The sequence below is a fragment of the Mustela putorius genome, unplaced genomic scaffold (genome assembly GCF_011764305.1).
Source record: "Mustela putorius furo isolate JIRA1106 unplaced genomic scaffold, ASM1176430v1.1 tig00003898_pilon_pilon_pilon, whole genome shotgun sequence".
NCBI classification, from domain to species: Eukaryota; Metazoa; Chordata; class Mammalia; order Carnivora; family Mustelidae; genus Mustela; species Mustela putorius.
The window spans coordinates 21,318,715-21,342,169 of NW_025422047.1; the positions used below are offsets into that span (position 1 = coordinate 21,318,715).

Here is a 23,455-nt window from a genome sequence, read left to right on the forward strand (position 1 = left end):
TGTGTACATAATTTTAATTTTAAAAATTTCTGACAATACCGAATGACCCTGCTTGGATCCCGAAGGACAGTGCAAAGGATATGAGCCAAAAGAAAGAACCAACAACCTACATTTCCCAAGCAGCCAGAAAGCCAAACCCAGTTATACAAACAAGAAGGCAATAATTTTTGTTGGGAGGGAAGGATCAATAAATAATGAGCCTGGATTTGCAAAGAAAAGGACGTGCCTTTTTATTTTCCACTCTGGACTGGGCACTACGGACGGAGATTCTGAAGAACTGATTCTGGTATGAATTTTTACCTACTGCTGGCCTCTGCTAGTTTACAAGTGGTCCCCTCTACAGGCTCTGGTGTCTATCAGCACTTCCCCTTGGCAGTTTAAAGGAATAATGTAGCAGTTTACCAGGAAATCCCTCAGTTTGGATCACTCTGTAAGTTTGGGGGCCCTCCCTTGAAGGCAGGTATAGAGATGTATGTAAGGCCATTACCTTGGCAGCTTTTTGTTTATGGTTGTGTAGTCTTTTCAGAGTGGATAAATACTTCAGACATGATGAGTAGAATGAGTACTCAAAGGAGGGAAGAGGACAGCAGCAGGTCTGTCAGTCTTACAGTCTTGCACCTTATGTACCTCTTATACCTTTAATTTTTCTTTAGCCTTTTGCAATGAATCTTTCAATGATACAATTTTGGAATTTTGAACCTTTTGGAGTTTGCTTCTGCTTGCCAATTTAAGCAGGCATGCCACTATATTTAATTTGGAACCCGTGCTTTCAAGTGCACATCTTAAATGATCTTATGTCATGGAAACATTCCCCATAATGCCCATGATAATTCCACATTGTTTCTAGTAATATTTTCCATCTTGCTTGACACCCGCAACTCCTGGGATGATTGTTCTTAGACATAAAACAAGTAGGTGGGCCAGAGAGGAACTTGCCTGGGAGGGCCTTGGTATGGGTGGCGTGTTCTGCCAGTGTTCTGCCTTGCAGTGTGGAAACTGTTGAGATCAGCAGGTGACTTTTTGTCAATCTAACCTGCTCTGTGACCAGCTTATCCTAACACAGGAGTTTGAGTTAGATGGCGAGTGCTCTAAGAGCTCTTAGATGCTCAACCGTGCCCACCAGTTTTAGTGGCTTTTGGCCTCTGAGATCTCCACTAGCTGTAGACTTTATTTACACAAAATAAGACAGAAAATGTGTGCAAACAGATTTCAACTCACTGACAGTAACCCAAACCTGTCACTGTGGACTGGCCAAGAGAAGACTGTGGGCACCACCAGAGGATGGACTCTATTATGGAGACCACAGGCTGGACTCTGGCCTGGAACTAGGACAGGGGTCCCATGTGGAATTATGGACTGAACCCAGGGCTAGGAACTGGTGCTTTGTTAGAGCATCCTGTCAGTCTACACTGCCTCGTTCACCAGGGGCTAGCAAGCCAATGAGATCAGTAGCCCAAACACAAGCAGAGTTGCTGAAACCCAGGGTATTTACCATCCGTCCTCAGGATGAGAAAGATAAGGAACTAAATAGGGCTCCCGGAGAGCCAAGCCTGTATTTCTCATTGTTCTTAAAGGCTGTCACAAGCTTGCTTCAGATCCCAATGCTGCCACCAATTTGTTAAAATACAAAATTCAGGTGAGTAAATTTGAAGACCTACTTAGTTTTATTAGTCAGGCGGCATCACATCCAGCAAGTAGAGGGGGTTTCTGAGGATGAGTACAAAATGGCAGGTTTTTATAGGAATGAGGGTAGGGCAAGAGTGTTATTAGCAATAGGAGAGGATTGTTTCAGGCCACGTAACTTTCCTTTGGGAGAAAGGATTGGGTCTTATCAAACAGGTTACCTCAGTCTCGGGACAGATAGAGAGGACCTCTGTGGCAGATTCATTGATGCTGATCAGAAAATTCCTGACTGACCTGTTAAGACCTCATTTCTAGGGGAGGTGGAAGCTGTAGTTAGGTCGGGTATTAATCCCTGGTTTGGGGACTCAGCCCTAGTGACCTCATTTGGGGCCTGTGGTTTTCTTCCTAACAGTTCCTTGACCTTTCAGTTAAAAGTTAGCAACCGCTCAGCAAAACCCTATGGCAATTTGTATGCTCCTCACTCATGACACTTACCATGAGTTTTTCTTGTCCTAAGTTATTGCATCCTAGTTATTTACATATGTATTTACCAGAACACTGTAAGGGTCTTTAGGGTAGCCATTAGATTTCAATGTTCTAGTTTGAAACTTGTAATCCTCCTGTTCCTATATTCTGGAGAGTGTGGGTTTGTAGTCAGACTAATCGAGCTCAAAGGCAGACCTTAGTTATGCAGCATTCATTTGTTCAGTGTACAGAGTTTTATCAGTGTCGGTGTCTACCAGGCATTGTTATAGGTGCTGTAGACCCGGCAGAGAAAAATACAAATAAGGGCCCCATAGCAGGAGGATTAAAAGCACACACTTCAGAGCCAGACCAACTCTGCTTGTAGCCCGCTTCACTGTGTGACTCTGGCTCACAGTGTCTGTGTGACAAGTTACTCTGTCTCTCTTTTCCTGACTTTCATCCTCCGAAATGTGGAGATGTTCATAGTGCAACTTTTTAAGATTGTGATGAAGATTACACTAGCTTTCATGTGGAAAGTGCTTAGAACAGTGCCTGGCACATAATAAAGAGTGGCATATACATTACTTATTATTATTAGCTTGCAGAGCTTGCATGCAATTAAGCAGTGGTAAGTGCTATGAAGGAAACAAAAGATTGGCAAGGACAGGAGGAAATAGGAACCCTATGTACTGTTGGTGGAAATGAAAATTGGTGTTACTACAGTGAAAGACAGTGTGGAATTTCCTGGAAAAATTAAAAATAGACCTACTTTTAAAAAAATTATTTATTTGAGAGAGACAGAGACAGAGTGAGAGTACGAGAGGGGAGAAAGTCAGAGGGAGAAGCAGACTCCCCATGGAGCTGGGAGCCCGATGCAGGACTTGATCCCAGGGCTCTGGGATCATGACCTGAGCAGAAGGCAGTTGCTTAAACAACTGAGCCACCCAAGCATCCGGAAAAAAAAAAAAAAAAAAAATAGACCTACCTTATGGCCCAGTGATTCCACTACTGGGTATTTACCCAGAGAAAATGAAAGCACTAATTTGAAAAGATACATGCACCCTTATGTTTATAGCTACATTATTTACAAAAGCTGAGATATGGAAGCAAACTAAGTATCCTTGAATGATGAATGGATAAAGAGGAGGTGATACACACACACACACACACACACACACACACATTAGAAAATTACTCAGCCATCAAAAAGAATGAAATTTTGGCATTTGCAACAACATGGATGGAGACAAAGAGTATAATGCTAAATGAAATAAGTCCGTGAGAAAGACAAATACCATATGATCTCACTTATGTGGAATTTAAGAAACAAAACAAATGAACAGCCAAAGGGAAAAAAAGAGACAAAATAAAAACAGACTCTTAAATACAGAGAATAAACTGGTGGTTGCCAAAGGAGAGGTGGGTGGGAGGTGAAATATGTTAACGGGATTAAGGTTATACTCACTTACCATGTGGAGCACTGGGTGATACATGGAATTGTCAAGTCATTGCACTGTACACCTGAAATTAACATAACACTGTATGTTATGTTATAACCGCAATAGAAAAAGAAAGAAAGAGAAGAAAATGGGTAGGAGAAGTGCTTCTGGAGGGTCTACTTTGTATTCAATGCTCAGGGAAAGTCTCTATAAGGAAGTGACATTTAGGGGCCATGAAATGTAGGTGGGAAGAGTTTTCAGGGAATAGCTAATTTGAAAGCTATGAGGCCAGGCCTGAGCTGGCAGGTTTGGGGCAGTAAGAAGCCTGTGGGTCAGAGCCTGTAGGCCAAGGAGAGAGCATATAAGGTGGTCTGAGAGGTTCTTGGGAGCCAGATCCTGAAGGGCATTACAGATTGGGGAAATAATTTAAGTTTTGATTCTAAGTGCAATGGGAAGACATTAGAGGGCTTTAAGCAAAGGAGATTTCTTTTTATCTCTTGTTTTTTCTTTCTTTCTTTCTTTCTTTTTAAAATTTTTTATTTATTTATTTGACAGAGAAAGAGAGATCACAAGTAGGCAGAGCAGCAGGCAGGGTGGGGGGGAGAAGCAGGCTCCCTGCTGAGAAGAGAGCCTGATGTGGGACTCGATCCCAGGACCCTGAGATCATGACCCAAGCTAAAGGCAGAGGCTTTAACCCACTAAGCCACCCAGGTGCCCCTTGTTTTTTATTTTTTTAAAAATAGATTTTATTTATTTACTTAAGAGAGAGAGAGAACATGAGCATGGGAAGAGGCAAAGGGACAAGCAGATTGCCTACCTAGTGTGGAGCCTGATGTGGGGGTCCATCCCAGGACCCTGAGATTATGACCTGAGCCAAAGCCAGAGGCTTAACCCACTGAGCCCCCCAGGTGCCCCCTGCAAGGAGATTTCATTTCTTCCTTCTCCCTTCCTCCCTCCCTCCCTTCCTCCCTTTCTTCCTTCTCTCTCTCTCTCTTTTTAAAAAAATATTTATTTATTTGAGAGACAGAGAGAGGGAGAGAGAGAACACAAGCAGGGGCGAGGGGCAGAGGGAGAGGGAGAAGTAGACTCCCCGACGACTAGGGAGCCAGAGGCAATCTGTGAGCCAAGGATCCTAACCTGAGGCAAAGGCAGCCGCTTAACAGACTGAGCCACCTAGGGACACCCCCGACACCCCAAGATTTGTTTTTAAAAAGATAATCCTAGCTGCAGGGTAGAAGGAGAATAGTTCATGAGAATTTCGGAGTGCAGTGAAGGAGGTCAGTTAGGAGGCTCCTGCATGATAGTATGGATGAGAGAGGAGAGTCGAGGGGGAGAGGAGGGCTGGACACATGTTTTGGAGGTGAAATCAACAGGGTTTGCTGATGGATTGAATGCAGGAGGTACAGGGAAGAAAAAACTCAAGGGCACCTCTCAAGATTTTGGTTGAAAGGCCTTTCTGAGATGGGGACATGTGAAAGGACAGGTTTCAGGATAGACGGGAATCAAGAGTTCTACTTCGGCTATGTTCAATGGGGCAAATCACTTAACGGTCTGTTCTGGAGTTTTGTTATCTAGAGTGTGAGACGAATACTAATGCTCCCTGAGGCAGAAGGGTATTGTGGTTAGGAGGACAGATGCCCGAGTTGAAATACTGACCCTGCCATTTATTAGCTGTGCAACCTCATGTAAGTTACGTTATTTCTCTGTGTCTCAGTTTTATCATCTGTAAAGTTGGGATAATCATAGTGCTTACCTCAAATGGTAGTTGTATGAAGATTAAAAGAATTAATGTTTACAAAGTGGTTAGAATAGTTTCTGACACATAGTAAAAGCAATACCAGTATTATGGAAATATAAAAACAAATAAGAAAGAATTGAACCTTGTATTACAGTGGCAGGAAGGAAGGAAGGAAAGCAGACAGATAGACCTGTTCCTCTGAAGTATGCTATATAGATTTGACAAGTCTGACATACTGTCTTAGAGAAATGAAAAAGAAGGGAAAACTTCCCCAAATCATTTTATGAAGCTCGTATGACCTTGATACTAAAACCAGAAAAAGACAGTATTAAGAAAAAAAAAAAAAAAAAACCAAGGGAAAAGAAAGCTACAATCCACATCTCTGAATATAGACACAGAAGTCCTTAGCCAAATGTTACTAAACAGAATTCAGCAATATATCAAAATCATTATATACCATGACCAACCAAGGGTGCAAGGCTCAGTCAATATTCAGAAACCAGTCCATGTAATTGACCGCATTAACAGTCTAAGGGAGATTCTTCCACATCTTCTAAAAGTTTTATGTTTTACCTTTCATTCTGTGCTCCATTGTGAGTTAACTTTTGTGTGTACACAAAGTTTAGGGGGAGACTGACTTCATGTATGTGGAGCTGGGACTCTGAGGGGGTGGGGAGCACCGAGGGGAACAGCGTCCCGGGACGTTCTATATGTTACATTATGCAATGAATACCTCACTGATTCCTGGAGGATGATTTATGGCTCAGCAACAGTTGTTGAATCAATATTGAGAATTAACAGGGAGAAAATATCCTCAGGAAAGAGGTGAATGGGGATAAAGTCTCCTGGAGGTTGTTGGTGTGTAGGAAGGCATGTCCTCCATCATTCCATTAATTTCCAGGAACCTGACATGTATTCATCTGGGGAGAGCTTGAGTGTAAGTAGGGACTGACAGACCTTCTGTTAGGGTAGAGTCTCTTAGAGGAGGTTGGAGCCTCTTGCCTGTGGGGGATGGGACAGGGAGGGCTGGGTATGTGGGATCCTGCTCTTTGAGTCATTTTTCTTGGACAGAAACTGGGTGATAGTTAGCTGCGGGGAGTCTGTCAAGGCACCTGGCTGTCTGCCCTGCTGCCTCCCAGGGCAGTTGAAAGGTCACTTCTCTGGCCCTCAGGTTGCACAGTGGGCTTCTCAGATCTGTGAGGGTGAGGGCAGGAAGGCAGGGAGTGGCTTCAGGAAGTTTCAGGCAGGTATAGGCTGGGAAATAGATTAAAGCCTGAGAGAAAATGGAACCCCCTCCACCTCCCAATGGATGGCAGGGAGTCTGGGCTGATGGCACTGGATTCTCTTCTCTGATCTTTTGTAGGGTGAGAGATTGTGTCTCCCTGTCATTCCTTACAGGCTGGCTGGTGAGACTGGGACTGGGTCTTCTACTCCCCTCCAGCACAGGGTGGCCAGAAGTACTGAGGTAGGCCATACAATGAAGAGGAAAGAAGAGAGAAAAGGGAGTTACCCTCTGATCAGGGCCTGAGATGCTCCCTGAGATCATGCCTGAGCCAAAATCAAGAGTCAGACCCTTAAATGACCGAGCCACCAGGGGCTCCTTTTTTTTTTTTTTTAAGATTCCACATACAAGGGACACCCTTTAAAATTTGTCTTTCCATCTGGCTTGTTTCACTTAGCCTAATGCCCTTCAGGTTGATCTGTGTTGTTGCAAATAACAGTATTTCCTTCATTTTTAATGCTGAACTTTTGTGTGTGTATTGTCCCATTCATCCACTAAGGGACCCTTAGGTTGCTTTTTGATACCCTGCCTGCAGCGAATAGTACACTGCAATGGACTCAGAAGTACAGAGATCTCTTCAAGGTCATGGTTTTATTTCCTTTGGATATTTATCCAGAAGTGGGACTGCTGGATCATGTGGGAGTTCTATTTTTAGTTTCTTGAGGAACTTCCATACTGTTTTTGCATTTGTGGCTGCATTCCTGCTTGGACATCACTCTAAATGAAAAATAACCATATTTTCTAAAATAAGAAAAATTAGTAAGAAGAGTGGTATTGTTGTCCATTAAAAAAAAAAATCTCTTTGGGGCTCCCGGGTGGCTCAGTCGATAAGCAACTGCCTTTGGCTCAGGTCATGATCCCAGGGTCCTGGAATCATGACCCACAGCAGGCTCCCTACTCAGCAGAAAGCCTGGCTTCTCCTTCTGCCCCTCCCCCTGTTTGTGTTTCCTCTCTCGCTGTGTCTCCCTCTGTCAAATAAATATGTAAAATCTTAAAAAAAAAATCTCTTTTATGTCTGGCTTAATAGAAGATGGCTGGAATCTCCTACTTGTTTCTACATTCAATGTGTTACAATATGCTGTTTTGATGGAAATATAGAAAGCATTTCTGGCCTTGCACAGAAATGCGGTTGGAAGAGGGAGGAATATTAGCTTTTCCAGATAATCATTACTATTTTTCTTTGGTACCACACCCAAACTTGACAAAGGGTAGTTTCTTAAAGGTTCGTTGCAAATGGAATCTGAGACCACGTCAATGAATTTTTGGTACTCTGTTATATTAAAATTCCTTTGGTATCTTGCACTTTGAGTGGCTCTAAATAAATAAATAAATAAATCTTTTTTAAAAATCACATTTATTAATATCAACACTGATCTCACTGGAAAAAAAATCTTAGAGAGTCAGGCAGTTGTCAAACAGGATGATAGATAAAAATTTTCTACAGTCCTAACTTTTAAAAAAGATTTTATTTATTTATTCGACAGAGAGATCACAAGTAGGCAGAGAGGCAGGCAGAGAGAGAGGGGAAAGCCGGCTCCCTGCTGAGCAGAGAGAGCCTGATGTGGGGCTCAATCCCACTACCCTGAGACCATGACTTGAGCTGAAGGCAGAGGCTTAACCCACTGAGCCACCCAGGTGCCCCTACAATCCTAACTTTTGCCGGAAAGTTCAAATTTTATCAATGGCAGCAAATGTTGGCAAGTGATAGTCTGCCTTGCTCGTTTTCGAGAAAATATCTGCCAAATTCCTGAACCTGAGTAATCACGGCTTGGCTGTCAGTCATTCCTTCCAGTAAAAACAGAGTTACATGAAAAAGGCAGATAGTTCCACTGACATCTCAGAGGATTGCACAAGGGCCTGTTCTTGAGATAACCATCATTCTTCAGGACACAACAGAAATATTTTCTGTGCACTCTGTCGTTTCTTCACCAAGAATGTTAAAAAGGTGTGTTCTCAAGGATCAAGATTTCAGATGATAATTTTAAGTGAAGCAGGCTTTCCTTGAACTGCAAGTGTGTGGCAGTAAGAACACAGGGCCTGCTTGGCACCCTTATTGTGGAGAGGGCCAGGACCCATGTCAGCGGGGGGAATGCCAGAGCCATTCTTTCAGAGCAACCATGAGATTCCAGAAAGTTAGTCAGCACTGAATGGTTCACCCCCACTTGTGTTCGTTGTCAAGTATTCAAATAAAAGAATGACTAGTATGAGGATACCTGGTGGCTCAGTCGGTTAAACCCTCTGCCTTTGGCTTGGGTCATGATCTCAGGGTCCTGGGATTGAACCTCACATCAGGCTCTCTGCTCAGCGGGGAGCCTGCTTCCCCCCTCTCTCTGCCTGCCTCTCTGCCTACTTGTGATCTCTGTCTGTCAAATAAATAAATAAAATCTTTTTTAAAAAAAGAAAAAGAATGACTAGTCTGTGCTGACATGAGATAAATACAACAGCAAGCTCCCTCCGCCCCCCCATTGCGTATGTTGGTCCATCTATTTGTGAGGCAAAGTACCATTCTTCAGACAAGAGATTCATTCAGTCTTCAGGTTTGAAACTAAATCTTTTCTTCTTTCCTCCCTTCCTTCTTTCCCTTCTTTCTTGATTTTTAAAATAATATTTTATTTATTGGACAGACAGACATCACAACTAGGCAGAGAGGCAGGCAGAGAGAAAGGCAGAAGCAGGCTCCCCACTGAGCAGAGAGCCCGACACAGGGCTCGATCCCAGGACTCTGAGATTAGGACCTGAGCCAAAGGTAGAGACTCAACCCACTGAGCCACCCAGGTGCCCCTCTTAATTAAAAAAAAAAAAATTATTTATTTATTTGAGTGAGAGAGAGTGAGCAAGAGAGGGAGCGAGCATGAGAGGGGAGAAGGTCAGAGGGAGAAGCAGACTCCCTGTGGAGCTGGAAGCCTGATGTGGACTCCATCCTGGGACTCCAGGATCATGAGCCAAAGGCTCAGGTCAAATATAAAACTATAAAACTTTTAGTAGAAAATGTAGAAGGCTCAACCAACTGAGTCACCCTGGTGCCCAATTTTGTTTATTTATGAGAGAGAGAGAGCATGGGCACGTGAGAAGGGGGCAGAGGCAGAGGGAGGAGCAGGCTTCCTGCTGAGCAGAGAACCCCATGCAGGATTCCATCCCAGGACCCTGGGATCATGACCTGAGCTGAAGGCAGACACTTAACCGACTGAGCCACCCAGGTGCCTGCAACTACATTTTTGATTTGGCAAGTGAGTGCCTGCACTGTTGTAAAGTGAGGGTGCCCAGGATTGCTTTCATGGACCTCCTCCAGCAGAAACTTGGTGCTGTCAGTGCACAAGGCTAGATTCCCTCTCAGCCATTGTGTGCCCTTCACCAGCTAATACAGTGTGATAACTTGCCCTGCAAGATACTTCAGTGACTTGTTCATTTCTATTCTGAATAGCTCTAGGAAAATGTTGGCTTTCAAGCAGTGCATCATATTTATATGTAAAATAGGCAGTTCCTTTTTCTCTCAACTCTGAGTGACTGGTCTCCAAATGATGCTGCATCTTACAGAGTCATAACACTATTAAAAATGTTCTGTTGCATCACACATAATAAGAGAAACTACTAATATCTGCATAGTGGAGGGAAATCGGGATTTCATCATATTTTGGTTTCTTACTTGTGTACAGTTTCTTTGGAGTACGTCCTTCCCTCCAACTAGTCCGAGGGCTCTCGGAGAGTCCACTTTCATCTTTTCCAGTATTTTTAGACATAGATGGTGCAGCTGTGGGTTGAGGAAGCAAGTCTTCTAATCTGTATTTTTTTTTAATATTTTTAATTTATTTATTTGACAGACAGAGATCACAAGTAGGCAGAGAGGCAGGGGGGAAGCAGGCGCTCTGCTGAGCAGAGCCCGATACAGGGCTCGATCCCAGGATCCCGGGATCATGACCTGAGCCAAAGGCAGAGGCTTTAACCTACTGAGCCACCCAGGTGCCCCTAATCTGTTTTTCTTAAGACAATGACGAATCCTTGAATAGAAGGAAAAGTATAATGTAAATAAATGATTTTGTGAGTTAGAATAAAATAGTACTCTATCTTAAAATAACCATTTCAGGTAAAACCACAAAATTTAGAGAGGTTTTTAAAAAATATTTTATTTATTTAAAAAAGATTGTATTTATTTACTTTGGAGAAAGAGAGTGAGAATTCAAGGGCAGGGGCAGAGGGAGAGAATCTCAAGCAGACTCCATACTGAGCGCAGAGCCTGACTCGAGGCTAGCTCTCACCACCTTAGATCATGACCTGAGCTGAAAGCAAGAATTGGACAGTTAATTGACTAAGCTACCCAGGTGCTCCTGAAAAATACTTTATTATTTCAAAACAAGAAATTTTGAGAGAGAAATATCTGAGAGAGAGAGAGAGCACAAGAGAGCTCAAGCAGGGGGAGGAGGAGAGGGAGAGGGAGAAGAGGCTCTCCGCTGAGCGGGGAGCCCGACATGAACTCAATGGCAGGATCCTGGGATCCTAACCTGAGCCAAAGGCAGATGCTTAGCCAACTGAGTCACCTAGGCGCTCTACATTTAAATTTTTAATCCATCTGAAATTTATTTTGGTGTGTGGTATGAAAGGCATAGATCTAATTTAGTTTCTTTTTTCCCAGAGCATTAGCCAGTTGTCTCAACATCATTTACTGAAAAATCTTTTTCCTCACTGATGCAAAATGCCACCTTTATCACATGTAAAATTCTCACCTGTGTTTGTGTTCATTTCTGAATCTTCTATTCCACTCCTTTGATTCATTTGTTCATGAATCAATGCAATCTTGTTTTAACTGTGGCTACCTTATTAAAAAAAAAATCTTATATTTCAAAAGCATTTTCTGCTCTGTCTCTTTAAAGAGCTAACTCTTTCCATATTCCTGTACTAGTTATCTATTGCTGCGTAACAAATCACCCTAACACTTAGCAGCTTGGAAATGTATTATCTCATTGTTTCAGGGAGTCAGGAATGAGAACAACGTAGCTAGTGGTTGTAGCTCAGGACTTCTCCTGAGGCTGAAGTTGGCAGTCTTCTCCAGACCAGACTGGAGCTAACTGGTTTGCTTCTGAGCCTGCTCACGTGGTTGTTGGCAGGCTGCATTTCCTTGCCACGTGTGTCTTGCCACAGGGGCACTCACAGCATGGCAGGTGGGAGTGACCCCAGGGAGAAAGGGAGAGACAGAGACGACGGTCCAGGACAGAACACTGTGTTTTATGTATCCTTATTTCAAAAGTGACAAACCATTACTTCTGCCAAGCCCTCTATGCTGGGGGTGTGGAGGGGGAATTACACACGGCGGTGAATGCCTGCCTATAAGGATCACGGGGACCATCTTAGAATCTGGCTGCCACTCTTCCAGTTTTGACTTTATTCCTTCTCACTTTCTTGGGATATCTCATCCATTTATGAGGCTGCTTCCACCCATACCAATGTTGGCAAATCATTCTTCTGATCTCTGACTTGCCCTCCTGAGTGCCAGGATGCTTCCTCCAACTGCCTGGGTACCCCCTCTGAAATATCCATAGGCCTCTCAAAGTGGCTTTTTCCACCCTCTTCTTGGAAGCCTCCCTGAGCCTCAAACCAACTTCTATTTTAAAATGTAGCATTCTGGGGTACCTGGGTGTCTCAGTCATTAACTGTCTGCCTCAGATCACCATTGCAGGGTCCTGGGATGGAGCCCCACATAGGGCTCCCTGCTAGGCAGGGAGCCCATTTCTCCCTCTCCCATTCCTCCTGCTTGTGTTGCCTCTCTCTCTGTCTCTCTCCTTCTCTCTGTCAAAGAAATAAATAAAATCTTTTAAAAAAATGTAACACTCTGCACTACATTTATTTGATTTTTCCATTAGACTGTAAGCTAATGGGTGGGGACTCTGCCTTCATTATTTTGGTGTTCATAGTACTTAACACAGTCCTGGCAGAAAGTAAGTGCTCATTCAAATATTTGGACCCAGGAGAGAGACTGGGTGGTGGTCGTGGGGGACACCAGGAACTCTACTGCCATCAGTCCTATATAGTGCCAGGGGCCTGATCCCCTAGTCCAGAGGGAGGGCCTGTTTCACTGGCTTTGAGACAGAGGCCTACAGTCTTTTTCTGATGCATGTAGAAATAACTTGGTGGCTTTGTACCCAGCTCTGCCTCCCCAGCCAACGAAGACTGTAGACCCCACAGGGTGGGGTCTGGAGCCTGCTTAGACCCACGGGTTTGTTTGTGTTGTATGAGCGTCTGGGGACAGCTGGACTGACAGGACAGACCGTGGGTACCCTGGTAGGTACCTATGGTAATCTGCAAATGATTACTCTGGCAGTGAGTCCTCTTCTTCCCCCCAGGCTACTCCTGGCTGTGGGGGAGACCTTGCCTCACCACCACCTTTCATCATTGCAGGACTATATGTTCCATGAATCCTGGAGTCTTTTGGAAAGAATTAAAGTACCTGAAACCCAGCCTGCCACCTCCCCACATCCTCACACTCAGCTGCAGACTTTACAGCGGAAGGGCTCCTGACCTGCGCTCAGGAACCACAAGAGCACAACCAGGTAAGGCTGGGGCAGGGACAATATGGCCCCCAGTCAGGCTGACTGTCCAGGTGGGGGTCCCTGACACTGGGCTGCCCACCTTCACTTTTTACCATTTTTTGTGTTGATGCTTCTTTCTTCCTGGGTCTGTGAGCAGCTGCCTTAATTTCTCCTTAGATTCTCATAACAAAGCTCTTGGGGGCTATTGGAGCCCTTTATCTTATCTAGGTGTAGATGGAGCCAGAGCGGGGAACAGACTGGCCCAAATCCTGCTTCTTCTGTGGACATCTCCCTAGTCTCTCTCTTTCCTGATTTTCAGTGGTTCTCATATTGCATGTCTCTCCCCCAATCTTTGTTTTCCCTTGTATTTTCTCTTTGGTGAAGGCCATACACCTCCAAGATGGGACTAGTGTGAGGGTATGTCCACTTGGCTCCCTCACCTCCATTCTGGTCATCTGAACTGCTCAGCATGGTGAGGGGAATCCAAGTGGACAGCGCCAAGTTCAGAGGCCACTCTAAGCTCCCGGGACCTGTGGTAGACTGTGGCCTAGCTGGTCTGGCTGACTATTCCAGAGAAAAGCCAAAGTGGGGATGCGGGCTGAGGGAGTGAAAGCCTGGGCCCTTGGAAGCTGCCCAGTCTCAGGCCCTGGGAAATTGGGACCTGGAACGAGAAAGGGGAACCAAGGGAGATAAGTGAGGCCTGATTTGTCCCTCTGAACTCTACCTGAAATAGGTCAGAGCTGCTTTTCCCTACAAGCAGGACAGCTTTCCTGCAAACCACGTCACTACAAGGTTAGCAAGGAGCAGGGATTGGTAAAAACCATTGTAGACCACAGAGGGGACAGCCACAGACTGGCTGAGAAGGGACAAGCTCCTTAGAGGTGCCATAACTCTGTTCTTCCAGCAGGGGGCAGCCTATCCTGACAAAAAGGATTCCCTGTTTTTCAGGCTGCCCTCCCAGCCAAGGAGACCAATTCCCCTGACACTTGACAGGGTTAATCTGAGCTTCCATCTTGGGGGAGAGAAGTCCCCGGGGGATCATAACAGTGTTTAGAATGTGGTGTCCTGTTTAGGAAAGGTAGAACGATCAGAAACTGAAACCCCTCATCCCCTCAAATTGAAAGGCTGTAAATATGACCTTGCATAAAGAAGAGACAGCATGTGTGAGAGAGCGAGCAGAGTGACAGCAGCTAGGACAAAAGGGCGAGAGGTCTAGGACCTGCAAAGGGTAAATTTAGAAATATGGTGTCAGGAGAGACATAAGTTTGAAACCAAGGCTGTCTCTCTTAAAGCAGAGCATTTGGTTACCTTCCTTATGACACAGATATAGTTTGATATTTCATCTGAAATATCAGGAATTATGTTCTCCATAATTCCTGAGCAGCACCCATTCACTGATCATTATAGATACCAACCCCTAACTGGAGGGAACTGGGTTACATAAGGGTCGGTTGCTAAGGAACAAGGGAGATGCAGTAGGTACGACAAGGGTTGCTTAGTAACGAGGAGTCCCTCGGTGTTGAAGTGGCGAAATCAAGTCTAGAACTGATGGGGGTCTGTGGACAGTCAGCCCCTACCAGAGCCTCCTGAAAATGCATGTCCATTGGCCCTTAGTCCAGAGCTGCCAGACCTGCATCTCTTCAGCTTCCTGGCACTACCCTGCATGAAAAGTACATCCCATGTCCCTGAGTGCCTTCAATAACTCCTTGCTGCCTCCATTCCTTCCCACCTGCCTCCACAGGAAACAGATCAGACTCCTAGATTGAGGACCCTGCAGGGCTCCTGGGCAAGCAAAGGGCAATCTCTCACTGGGGGAGGTAGGAGATTCCAGACTCACAGAGTGTGGAGCTGGGAAATGTGGGGTCTGGGTGAAAGAGGTCCCCCTCCACAAGCATCTCCGATGTGTTTCCAGTTCATCGGAAAGTGTCTGCATATCTGAGTCTCCCATGCCAGGTCCTCACCTGCCTCCACTCCTGTGCACACCTACAATGGCCTGCCCCTTTCCTTCCAGAGGGTGTCCGGTGGGCGGGCCTGGGTCTGCTCCCTGCCTCAGTGTCCTCCCAGCCTCCACTCAGCGAGCTTCCCTTCAGCACAGCCTGGCGGAGGCAGCAAGTAGGCATTCAGAACCTAGGTCTGCTCTCTGACCTGTTGCAAGCACTCAGTGCTTGCTCAGGGAACGAATGGGAAACTTGTCTTGTCTATTGAATGTTGGGTCTCACATTCCAACTTGCCTGTTTTATAGAGAGTTTTCACAGACAGTCTTCCTGACCGAGGCTCACATGTTTGAAATTTACCCTGACCAGCTCTACTCTCTCTGGTCTCTGCTGCTGGCCTCGTCTGTCTGCAGGAGCAGAGGGTAGATTACTGTCATTACTCTGGCATCCATAATAGGTGAAGTTGATTCTTTCCTCCAGGACCCGGTTCAGCAGGAAGCAGAAAAACGCACTGGCCAGCATGCTCCAAGCAGTGACTGGGGTCCACAGGGGCCTGTTTCACTCCCGTGCTGGACTCTCTGTGCGGATGAGCAGCACTGGGATAAACCCAAAGGGTCTCCTGGCCAATCGGGTAGCTGTGGTCACAGGGTCCACTGAAGGGTAAGTGCTGTGATTGCCCTATGGGTCTTGACCCCTCCCCAGGACTCTCACATCCACAGAGACCTCGGGCTTCTAGGTCAACACACAGCCTTGTTGATTTCCAGGGATGGGTCGAGGGACGGGGCTGAGGTTGTCTTGTTCCCTCCATCTCTGCTGCAGGATCGGCTTTGCCATTGCAAGGCGCCTGGCCCAGGATGGGGCCCACGTGGTCGTCAGCAGCCGGAAGCAGCAGAACGTGGACCGGGCAGTGGCCACGCTGCAGGGGGAGGGGCTGAGTGTGACAGGCACTGTGTGCCATGTGGGGAAGGCCGAGGACCGGGAACGGCTGGTGGCCAAGGTGAGGGGCCGCAGAGAATGTGCAAGGCCTTTCCCATGCTGTTCAGATCTGGGTGGGGCTGGGGCTGGGACTGGGATGGGGCTGGGAGGCTCTAGAACACGTCTGGAAACCAGGACTGCCCAGGGTCTACCTGGGAGGAGGGCACTGCGCACACTGGCTTTCTGGAAAATGGCTTGTTCATGAGAGAACCCTCGCCTCCATCCAACACCCTGGAGAACCACAGCTGAGGAGGAATCTAGAGGGATTCCCTCTTCCCAAGTCCATGGACAGATTGCTGGAGGAGAGAGACCCTCCGCTCCTGAGACCCTCGGGCACGCAGAGCCTGTCCTTGGGCCTATCCCACACTCCTGCCTTCATCAGAGTTTGGTTCTTACACTAGTTGTGTGACCTAGTCCTGGTGGAGACAGGATCTGGTTAGCAGACTTTGCCTCAATGCCCTGTGCACTTGGCAACAGCGCTGGGAGGGTGACGCCTCCTTGGGCCATCTTTATTCTTAAGGCCCTGTGTTTCACCCTTCCCCCCAGGTCCTGGAGCACCATGGGGGCCTTGACTTTCTGGTGTGCAATGCAGCCGTCAACATCCTGGTGGGAGGCACCCTGAAGGCCAGTGAGGAGGTGTGGGACAAGGTGAGAGGCTCTGAGGGGAGTTGGCTGAGGAGTCTAACTTGCTTTCCCATTGAGACTGGACTCACCTCCCTGTCAAGCAACTGTAAAATCCGGCACTGATCACTCCTCCCCTGGAATGTGTCGTGATGCTACTTTCCAATCTGTGTGCCTTCAAAGTGGTTCCTACATTCTTTCTGCTTTCTTTTCTCTTCCTATCCCTTTTGCATTTATTCATTTAGCAAATATTCAGTGAGGGTTTGCTATGTGCCAGGCACTGTTCTAGGCTCTGTGGATACAGCTCTGGGAATATCTTGATGAAAGTCAAGAATAGGAAGGGCTCTGCTCTTTGTTGACAGTAGATACATTTCACATCCTTTGGTGATTTTGCTCCTCTTTGGGGACTCGTACCTGCCACTGAGATTCTTCCCCCTTCCAGGAGGAGGGGTCCTCACTGTCCCTCAGAGGAACCTGAATACCTGTCAGGCCTGGACCCAGCCATCAGCTGTCCATGACATTCCAGCCCACTGCATTTGGCCTAATGATCCTGCCACCTGGTCCACGGGGTCCAGAAGAGACCTTGTAAAATGTCTTGAGGTCTACCTTGGGCTTTGTTGTTCTATGATTTATGTTATGTTTTTATTTATTTTATGTATTTATTTTTTATATTTTATATCTATTTATTTATTGTTTATATTATATTATTATTTATTTATTTATTTTATAGATCTATGATTTATGTTATGTTATGGTCCTATGTCATTCTATGTTTTCTATTCTATGTCACCTGTGTTGGGTTCCTGAGTCCCTCTGACCAGACCAGATGGACTGCAGGGACACCATCTTCTTCCTGCTGTCATTAACCTCCATCTCCACCCCAAGCTCTGGCCAGAGCATTTCCTCTGCCTTCCCCAGGTCTCTGCGCTGCATAGACAGTATTCTCAGGCCAGGCCCTCTTGTGTATCTGCCTTCGCCAGATGCCGTTTCCTCCTTCCTCAGAGATGACCTGAGATCTGAGCTCCCTGCAGCCACTGCTAGCAGCCTCCTCAAGCTTCTCAGCTTCTTTAATGCCTCTGAAGGGTCATTTGTGATTAGGTAGCTGGGGTTTCATTGTTGATAGTGTCCTAGCCCTCCAGAGTCATTTTGCCTTTTAGTGTCTTAGTTCATGGGATCATGACTCTCTTTATCTTGGAATCCATTTGAAATCTTCCCCCCTGAAGCTAAGCACACTGGGAAACAGCCCCGCCTTCCTTTCCCCACTGCCACCCTATTCTCCCAGGTCTTACTGAGCCACTAGCTGTCTGCACCACGAGGTCATAGTTGTCCCTGATCACATCTGCCACCACCTCACACGTTTGAAATTTCCCTGATGCTCTGCTTTCTTTGAATGCAGTTTTTGGAGGTGTCCTGGGAGTTAGTTCCTTCTCAGTCACTTTATCACTGGGCCAGTTCGAGCACCTCTCCAGAACCCCCTTTTCTCCAGCTGGTTGGGAAATATCCCCTCTCCTCTTCCACTACTTCTCCAACCTTCTTCTGCCTGAGGACTCTCCAGCATCCAAACTCCGCAGGCCACGATCTCTACTCAGGACTTCGTGGCACCCGGAGCTACTCTATCTGCTTTTCTTTTTCTTTTCTTTTCTTTTCTTTCTTTAAAAAAGATTTTATTTGTTTACTTGAGAGAGAGAGAGAGAGAACGAGAGGGGTGAAGATCAGAAGGAGAAGCAGACTCCTCATGGAGCTGGGAGCCTGATGAGGGACTGGATCCCTGGACTTCAGGATCATGACCTGAGCTGAAGGCAGTTGCTTAACCAACTGAGCCACCCAGGTGTCCTCTGTCTGCTTTTCTAATAGGGCAGTCCTTTTAAGCAAGGGAGGGACTCACCTTTTCCTTGGTTCATGCTTGGCTGCTGAGTCTAGGAGGGGCCTTGTTGGAGCCCATCCCCCAGCTTAGAGCAGACATCAGTGGGATGGTGGGGCTCTATTTTGAGCAGAGAATGACCAGGAAGTCCCTTAATCTAACCCTCAATGCCTTCTTATTGGGGACCTCATATTGGGCCCCCCTTTGGACATCTGAGCCACTTCTTCTGGTCCTGGGGGTCATCCCCAGCACTGGCAATCTGTCATCATGTGGGCCTCAGCAGTTCTCCATCAAAGCCTCATCCCTCATCAAGGGGATGACCAGATATGCAGTCCCATTCCCTAGAGACAGAGGACACACTGACCTCACTCAAGATGGTGCCTCACAGGAGGGATCCTGATGTCACTTTAGTCCCAGCTGGTGCTCTGTCCTAGCCTCCAGCTCAGTCTCTGCCTCTTTCCCTGCCAGTTCCTCTCTTACTTTTCCTCTGTCCCCAGTCCCATCAGACTGAGTTCCCAGACAGCAGATCAGGAACCCTCATGTCTGGGGCTGGATCCAGGTTTTAGTCGCAGGCGGGACTGGCGTGGGAAGCTCACACCCAGGATGGCAATTCTCTGTTGTGTCTCCCACTTTGTGATGGCCGTAGGAAAGCTCAGAGCCACGTCTGCAGGAAACAGGCAGGCATGCCGGCCCTCACAGCTGGCATTTTTGTGAACAGATAATAATATAATGCTCAGTCCTTGCCACATGCTGTGAAGTGTGGGCACCAACCTTCCCCTTGCTTTTTCTTATCTTTCTACACTTATTTTTCCTGTTCTCCATTTCTTCACACACAATACCTATTCGGCTTGTTTTATGCTGTGGCACCATGAGAACACCTTAAATTCTACTGGGACAAGACAAGGACACCAACAAGTCAAAACACAGACAGACAAAGACAACACTGCCAGAAATCTTCTTTGCTCCCAGAACCTCCTTTCCCCTCCATCTGTTCTACTTTCAGTCTTTTTTCCAGGGGCCTCTGCTTAGCGGTTCTATCTGCAGTCCAGCATGTTGTCCATTTTCTTGAAAAGGCCTGAACAGTTCCCTCTTTCACCCCAGTTGGGAACAGTTTGCTCACAAGCTTGTCACTTAGCCTGACTGCCTGTTAAACCGTTAGCCAGTGGGCTACCCCTCTTGTTCTGATCAGAAGAGAAATGAATCTTAGAGCAGCACACTTGTGGGTTTGCTGCACAAATGATAGGGCTCCGGGTGTTTTATGACAACAGGCCCTGGGCTGAGGGCTCACGGCGTCTCTTTGTCTTCCCTCCTGCCTCCACTCTGATTTCAGATCCTGAACGTGAATGTGAAGTCACCAGTCCTGCTCCTGAGCCAGCTGGTGCCCCACATGGAGAACAGGGGGTAGGTTGCAGGGTGGGGGTAGGGTGGGATCTGGTGGCGAGCCCGTGTGCGAATGGAGTCTGGAGAACACAGGGGCCCAGCTGGGAGGTGTTCCTGGGGTCTCCCCATCTCCCTTCCTCTGTCCTGCTTCACCCTTTGTACAGCTACAGCTTCTAGTTCTTGCCTGCAGGATAAGGGTGCTGGTCCTGGGGCTCCAGCGTGCTCTCATTGGCCTCGACATCAGCACGTTTGGGAAAGGGCTGAGCTTTAGATCTGTCCTCGTGGACAGATCCTTCTCACCCTCTACTGAGGGACAGTGCCTTTTCACCAATTTACAATCTGTGACAGGGTCTCCCCATCCCAGATCCATTCTCCCTCCCTGCTTCTCAGCCTCCAGGGAGCTTACCTGTTTTTCCAGATCCTGCCTATTTGACTGCACTCCATACATAGCTTCAGGGGTATCATGTCAGGGACTCAAGCCTCCACCTCCCTCAGGCCATAGCTCCTCCTCAGTCAGGCTCCTTGATGCAGACATACCCTTTAGGAACCAGCCCCAGGCTGTGTGGGGTAGAGGAAAACATTACTGCCTCTCATTTCTTGTCTCCTCCTGCTTCATCTGCTTCTTAGAGGCAGCCCATTGTCACCAAGCCCACTCTGCCCCCTTCCCCAAGAAGCTGCCTTTCTGCTCATTGCTTCCCTCAAGATGAGGCAGAGAGTGTCATGGTTCAGAGCATGGGTGTTGGGTCAGAGAACTAGGGTGGAGTTCTGGCTCCGCCACTTACACGGTTCTGCTGTGAAACTCTGTGGGCCTCTGTGGCCCTTGAAACTCTGTGGGCTTGAAAGGGAGACAATAATGCAAACTGTACCACCGCTGTGAGGACTGCATTATTCCATGACTATAGTAGTTAAAATGGTATTGTTCTCATTCTTCTATCTTTTTAAAATAATAGTAGCACCTCAGTCCATGTTAAGTTACTGGTTTCCTGTCTCCTCTCAGGATGGGGGCGGTCATCCTCGTCTCCTCCATTGCAGCCTATGTACCACATGTGGTGAGTGCTTGCTTGTGTGCTCCTGGTAGTGTTAGGGGAAGGGGTCCCCAGGACACCACAGGGACAATGCCTGGGAGAGACCCCCACCTCACTCGTGCTGCCCTAGGTTGAGCTGATGCCCATGTGGCTGCTGGGCACAGCTTCTGTTCTCAGAACAGGATGGGGAGAGTGTGTCTGAGCTCTGCACTTGGGCCAGGGGTGGGAGCATCTGTACGTGAGAAACTCAACTGGTACTTTCCTCTGCTTCCTCATATCCTTTTTTTTTTTTCTTTTTAAGATTTATTTATTTGGGAGGGGGAGGGGCAGAAGGAGAGGGAAAGGTTCCCAAGCAGACTCCTGGCTGAGCACCCAGCCATGGCTGATGCGGGCTCCATTTCACAACCCTGAGGCCTTGACCTGAGCAGAAATCAAGAGTCGAATGCTTAACTGACTGAGCCACCCAGGCGCCCCTGCTTCTGTATATCCTAAAGACTGTCTTGATTCCCTTCCCAGGAACTGGGTGTCTACAATATCAGTAAGACGGCCACGCTGGGCCTCACCAGGACGCTGTCATTGGAGCTGGCCCCCAAGGGCATCCGGGTGAACTGCCTGGTTCCAGGAGTAATTGAGACCAGATTCAGCCAAGTGGTGAGGACTGAGATGTGACCCCCATTTCCCAGCCTGGCTCAGTGGAAACCTCCCCAGTGACTAAGGGATAAGCCTCAGATCCATGTCTCTAACAGATGAGGTCCTCATTGTCCTTTGAATTCAGCCATGACTCAGTCTGTCACCCCAAATCTGCCATAGGTGATCTGTTGCAGGATCATCTGGGGCCCTTGTTTTAACACCACTGACTCATTCATGTCTTCTCTTTGCCCAGTTACACAAGGATGAGTTCTTCTGGAACAATTTCAAGAAAGAGCACAAGCTGCAGAGGCAAGTGGGGTGTGGAGCCTTGGTTACCAGGGTACAGCTAGGGAGGGGTGGCTTGTCTGTTTCACTAGTCGACCTCTCCCTGTGTGCTGGCCATTCCTTTAGCTGGAGTGTGGGTTCCACAGAGCCCTGCAGGGTGCAAGCAAGAAGCCCTGCTGAGTCCACCCTGTCCCTCCTTGGAGCCCACTCCCACCAGAGTCTGAGATTCCTGACACGTGTTCTGTCCTTCTACACAGGTTAGGGCAGCCTGAAGACTGTGCTGGGATTGTGTCCTTCCTCTGCTCTCCAGACGCCAGCTACATCACCGGTGAAAGCTTTGTGGTGGCCGGTTTCTCCCCTCGGCTCTGATGGAGCTGAGGGGTCCCTGAGCTGTGGGTCTGGGTTTAGGAGACTGGGGACAGGTGGGCTGGGAAATCATGAAGGTCAAGAGATAAAGACTGAAGCTTAAGGCAGGACCCTCCAGTGTTCTCATCTGTTGATTCTGCTGTTGATATAGCTGCTGTGATCCAACCAACCTGTGGGTTCTTGATATGGGGCTGTGGAGCCGAAGGAGTTTATGAATCTGGCACACTGGAGGAAACATAAGGGACAGGAGCAGCAACTTGGGCCCTCGAAAGTTCCAGTCCTTCTCTCTGCCACTTGTACTTTAAACATTTCTTTCCTAAAACAAACTCCAATTTCTCTTCAAGCCTGGAAACTCCTGGTAAGGGGAATAAGGCTGAGGACAGGCCTCTCCTGTCTCCTGCCTTTTGCTGCCCTGAGCCTGTCCTCAGACCCAGCCAGTGAGTGTTCACAGAAGGCTCTGCTCCTTTCTCTGAGTGGGCTGGTGGAGGCTAAGCAAGGTGGGAGAGGGTGAGAGGATTCCAGGATCCCCCCTGGGGTTCTGTGGGTTAGTGGTCTTTCGGGTTTTCTGGGCCACATAGGCCTTTGAGTCCTTGAAGAAAAAAGCTTCACCAAATCTTGCATACCATTTCAGGTTGAAAACTGCTAATTGATACAAAAGAGAGAAGTCAGTGTGAAGTTCTCCTTAGGGGTGTCTCCTCTTGGTAAAGGCACCTTCTGCTGTCCTGAGGCATGTTTGAGGGCTCCATCCTTCTGTGTGTGCACGTCCAAGGCTCAGCAGACTCGGAGGAACAGTGGCCCTAAGAATGCCTCTCTTCCTCTTGTGCCATCCAAAAGTCTCCCCTGAATTGGTCCCAAGGCTTCCAACTGACCTCTGGCTTTCACCTCACTAAAGCCGCTCACCAGTGCGCCCTCTCTGAACATCCTGGGCATGGGTGTTTGTCTTGAGACTAATTCAGTCACAAAAACATGTATTGTTCCCTACTGCAAACGTTGGGCCAGGCACCCTGGGGAGCACAAACATAAAAACAGACCCAACCTCTCTTAGCTTCCTTCCTTGTGGTACGAGTACAGGGGTTTAAAACAGTCATCAGTAAATAAGGCAGAAATGGGGCGCCTGGGTGGCTTAGTTGGCTGAGTGTCCAACTCCTGAATTTGGCTCAGGTCATGGTCTCAGGGTTGTGAGATCGAGTCCCACGTCCAGCTCTGGGCTCAGCACAGTCTGCCTGTCCCTCTCCCTCTGCTCTGCCCCCTGCTCATTTGCACATACTCTCTCTCTCAAATAAATAAATAAAACCTTTAAAGATAAATTAATA

At 47.3% G+C, this 23,455-nt stretch overlaps 1 protein-coding gene across 1 annotated transcript; it reads left to right on the plus strand.

Annotated features, from left to right (window-relative positions):
* Positions 1 to 207: 207 nt before the first annotated feature.
* LOC101694495 (dehydrogenase/reductase SDR family member 2, mitochondrial) lies at positions 208 to 23,299 on the plus strand. Its single transcript, XM_045067954.1, has 10 exons — positions 208 to 286; positions 12,935 to 13,086; positions 15,480 to 15,659; positions 15,819 to 15,996; positions 16,521 to 16,622; positions 19,787 to 19,857; positions 20,834 to 20,885; positions 21,378 to 21,512; positions 21,745 to 21,804; positions 22,039 to 23,299. The coding sequence occupies exons 3-10, from the start codon at positions 15,520 to 15,522 to the stop codon at positions 22,243 to 22,245; spliced, it is 945 nt and encodes a 314-aa protein (XP_044923889.1). The 5' UTR covers positions 208 to 286; positions 12,935 to 13,086; positions 15,480 to 15,519; the 3' UTR covers positions 22,246 to 23,299.
* Positions 23,300 to 23,455: the final 156 nt, after the last annotated feature.